At 42.1% G+C, this 3,659-nt stretch overlaps 1 protein-coding gene across 1 annotated transcript in view; it reads left to right on the forward strand.

Annotated features, from left to right (window-relative positions):
• Positions 1-2,024: 2,024 nt before the first annotated feature.
• BLNK (B cell linker) overlaps positions 2,025-3,659 on the forward strand; it is a 73,139-nt gene continuing 71,504 nt past the window's right edge. The window contains exon 1 of the mRNA XM_006925925.2: positions 2,025-2,123. Within this exon, the coding sequence (XP_006925987.1) occupies positions 2,077-2,123 (47 nt within the window). The 5' untranslated portion in view covers positions 2,025-2,076. The remainder of the gene's footprint in view (positions 2,124-3,659) is intronic.

The following is a 3,659-nucleotide window of genomic DNA, read 5'->3' on the forward strand; positions in this document are numbered from 1 at the left end:
TGATCACTTCTTTAGGTACATAAATGTTGAATAATTAGGGTGTACACCTGAAAGTAATAAAGTATTGTATGTTAGTTATATTTTAATAATTTTTTTTAAAGAACTATGGGAAGAGGATGGGCGGAGGAGTATTGTATGTTAGTTATATTTTAATCATTTTTTTAAAGAACTATGGGAAGAGGATGGGCGGAGGTCTAAAGCTCCTTCAGAATACATTGCAAGAAAACTGAGCTGCTTGTTTGGGGAAAATAAACGATTGCAGATTAGTGCTTGCACTTTTTTCATGAAAACCATCTGTTCTCTTGCTAGCCTGGCCAATTCAGTGGCTTGGCCAAGCAGAAGGGCCCCGCCCTTCAGTAGCTCTGAAGATTCTGCTCCTGATCATCTGGTAGAACTAGAAATTCAGAGGCAGCACATGCATGTGAACAACCAAGATTTACCTGGGGAAACACAGAACCTCTGTTGGTACAGAGGAGAAGCACAGGAGGGAAGAAACCCATTTACTGCTTCCATCTCTGCCATTGCTGCTGCAGCCTCCCTCATCTCTCCTCCCCTCGCCCTCCTCCTTGTCCTTTAACTCTTCTCCTTTGTCTCTTCTTTCTTCCCCTTCTATCTTCAGCCAGACCTTGAGTCTATAACAGGAGAGGTACCTGTGAGCCCTCCATGTTGTCCTTTCGATTTTTTTATTTTTTTATTTTTCCGACTCTGGAATGGACTGGTCAGCTGGATAAATGTGGGAAATGTGCACCTACTTCGCAAAGGTGAGCAGGGCACTCCTGCTGGCTACAGGGAAGTATGCCCAGGTATAAATGGGACAGTCCCTCTTATTTCCTTCTTCCCTTACCCTAAACTGCCATCTGCTCTCTAAATGACAGACAAATCAGAGGTTTTCAGAATAGGTCAAAGGAACAATCAAGTCTTTCTGGAGGGAAGTGGACCTCTCTAGATGGGTCAGCCCCTCGCAAGTGTGCTTCCCTTCTCCCTGCTCCTCGCCCCACCTGCTGTGCTTGGGATACCCTTAGTGCTCCCAGGTTTGCATGCCACTGGGTCTAGTGAAGGGATGAAAATGAGCAGTGGGCGAGGGCAGAAGGGGACATCGGCAGTAAGGAGAGTGGCACCCTGCTTTTTCAGAGACTTCCTAATAGCCTGGTGTCAAAATTGCAATGTTGGGAGATTTGGGTACATCCTGGCTTTGTTTGAAAGCATCCGGGTCTCAGCATAATTCCTCACTCTTTGGACCTGATAAGGAGGACACACATCTCATGAAGGTGATCCTCTCCCCTTTTCCAGATCACCCATCTGTCTCTACCTTGCCTAGAGAATTGTCCATCCATTTTAGAAAGATCTTCAGGAAAAAGCAACTCTAATTCTCTGAGTAGACTGTTACTGCTGTGTCATTGCCACCTGATATTTATTTAAAAACATTTGGTGGAGAGGGATGAAAAGGATGAGCAGAACAATATAAAATGCCATTTTCATTCCATGGTTCTTCAAGTGGAAAACTTTGTCCATAACTTTATGCAAATGAGCATAAAGTTTCCAAGAAATCTTCATATAGAATTGATTATTCTGCTTTTCCTTGAGCCCAGAAAGCCACTGGGGACAACAGGACACCTGCTGAAAACAGGACTATGTGTGTTCGAGACAACAGGAAGTAGTGACTAGCCAGAGCTTGCTCTGACCTGGTTACAAATCTGGTTATAAAAGAAAGCAGCTGGAAAGAAATTTGCATGTCCAATAGTTTCGCTATTAAAGTTTACACAATGTGGAGTAATCGACCAAGTTGGCTGGCTACCCAGATCACATGATTATATAGAAACATGAAACTTGACTATGTGCTCAAGCAAGTTTTACTTCTCCCTGGTGCAAGGGTGTTTGCCAGCAGCTTGCACTCTCGGAAATCAGACTCAAGTAATTGGGATCCTTAAGATCAAAGCCTTACCATGCTACTCCCTAGGAGGGCTAGGGACTGCTGACGTTGCCACTGGACGATTATTTGCGGCTCTTATCATTACCACAGGGACTGCTGAGTTACCACTGGACGATTATTTGCGGCTCTTATCATTACCAAAAAGAATGGACAAGCTTAATAAAATAACTGTCCCTGCCAGTCAGAAGTTGAGGTAAGATTTCCCCCATCTAATACTTCTTCTTCTTCTTCTTCTGCTTTTTCCCAATGATCTTACAGAGATACTGAAATCCTGGAATATTTTGCTAATGCTAAGGGAATGAGTGGCAACCGCTATAGGGAACTGGGCAGCATTTTTAAAGAAATGTGTAGGAACAAGTGAGTTTCTTCTAGCTTGCTTTTCCAGTGATAAAGCGTGAAGCTCTGGAGAGACAAGGAAAAAGAAAAGCCAAGGGCTTAGATTTAAACGAAGGTCAGCTTTCAGAGTCTAAATACAACACATTTTTCTAAGAGTTCGCCTAATCTGAGTCCTCGACCATTTCATTGTGGATTGCTATGTAATGTTAAGGACTGTTGTAATCATTTATATTCATTATGGTTTTACTGTTCTTATTTATTTTGTGCGTATATATCATAAGTGTTTGGGAGAGATTAGATCTGTTTTTCTCATGTCCTCATGTCAATGTAACAATTAGCTATAAAAATCCACTTAGAAAGAATAAACCAGAAATGACCCCAGCAGCAAGAATCAAGAAACTTCTCTGATCTGTGGAAAAGATGACTTCCCAAATTTTGATTATGAAAGCTTCTTTTTGTCTCATTGTAATGGCACTATGGTTTTTGGACATTGGAACTTTTAAATGTTCAATGACTATTTTATATTTCAACTACCATTTGAACTTTAATTTTTCATGGGGTGATGTGACATATGTAGCAAGTTATCACAAATATTAAGGCACTAGAGAATTAGAGATTTTGAGATAAAATGTAAGAGAAATTAGTCTGGAATTGGCAGAAGGTGAGCCCTTCACAGTTACAATATGGGTCTCATACGTGGTCAGTGCCGTTAAATGATAGTTTGAAATGAAAGGCTGACCTGGAATCAGTAGGCAGCATCAGCCGCAGTCAGCCATTTTGAGGGCATGTTGTTGAGTGCTGCCACGTGATCTGCACCGACAGAGGACAAGAAGGTATCATAGTCTTTTCCTTGGTCCCAAGTTGGTACACTCTCACAGGAGTGGGTAGGTAAAACAATGAAAGTAGTAAGTAACTAAAGGAATATAAGAAAGGAATTGGAGTAACTAGAGAAGTTTTCAGGGAGAAGATGCTTCAAGAACTAGGCTTTGAGAAGCAGGTAAGAAAAAGATGTAGCTGGAAAATTGGAGGAAGAACATTATGTGCTGGAAGGGAGGAAATACAGAGGCTGATACTTGGAGCTGGATATTGAGGAGAGTTTTCTGTCCAACAGAGACTATAGTGTAGAGCATGTGGGACCAGAAATTCCTGATAAAATTGGGTACATAGGGTGGAGGCAGATTACAAAGACTGAGAGCTCTAACCACAGAGAGTTGGAGAATGATTTACACTGTTTGAGATGTCATACCAGAAAGCTTATGGGAGGTTGGAAGAATGGACTGAAGGGGCAGGAGAACTGGAGGCAGGGATACTCAATAGGTAGGTGGCAGTTAAGTTACCCCAAATCTAGCATTGTGGCCTTGGTCTTGGGGCGCAGCAGTGAGAAGGGAAAGGG

This window comes from Pteropus alecto, unplaced genomic scaffold (assembly GCF_000325575.1).
Source record: "Pteropus alecto unplaced genomic scaffold, ASM32557v1 scaffold88, whole genome shotgun sequence".
NCBI classification, from domain to species: Eukaryota; Metazoa; Chordata; class Mammalia; order Chiroptera; family Pteropodidae; genus Pteropus; species Pteropus alecto.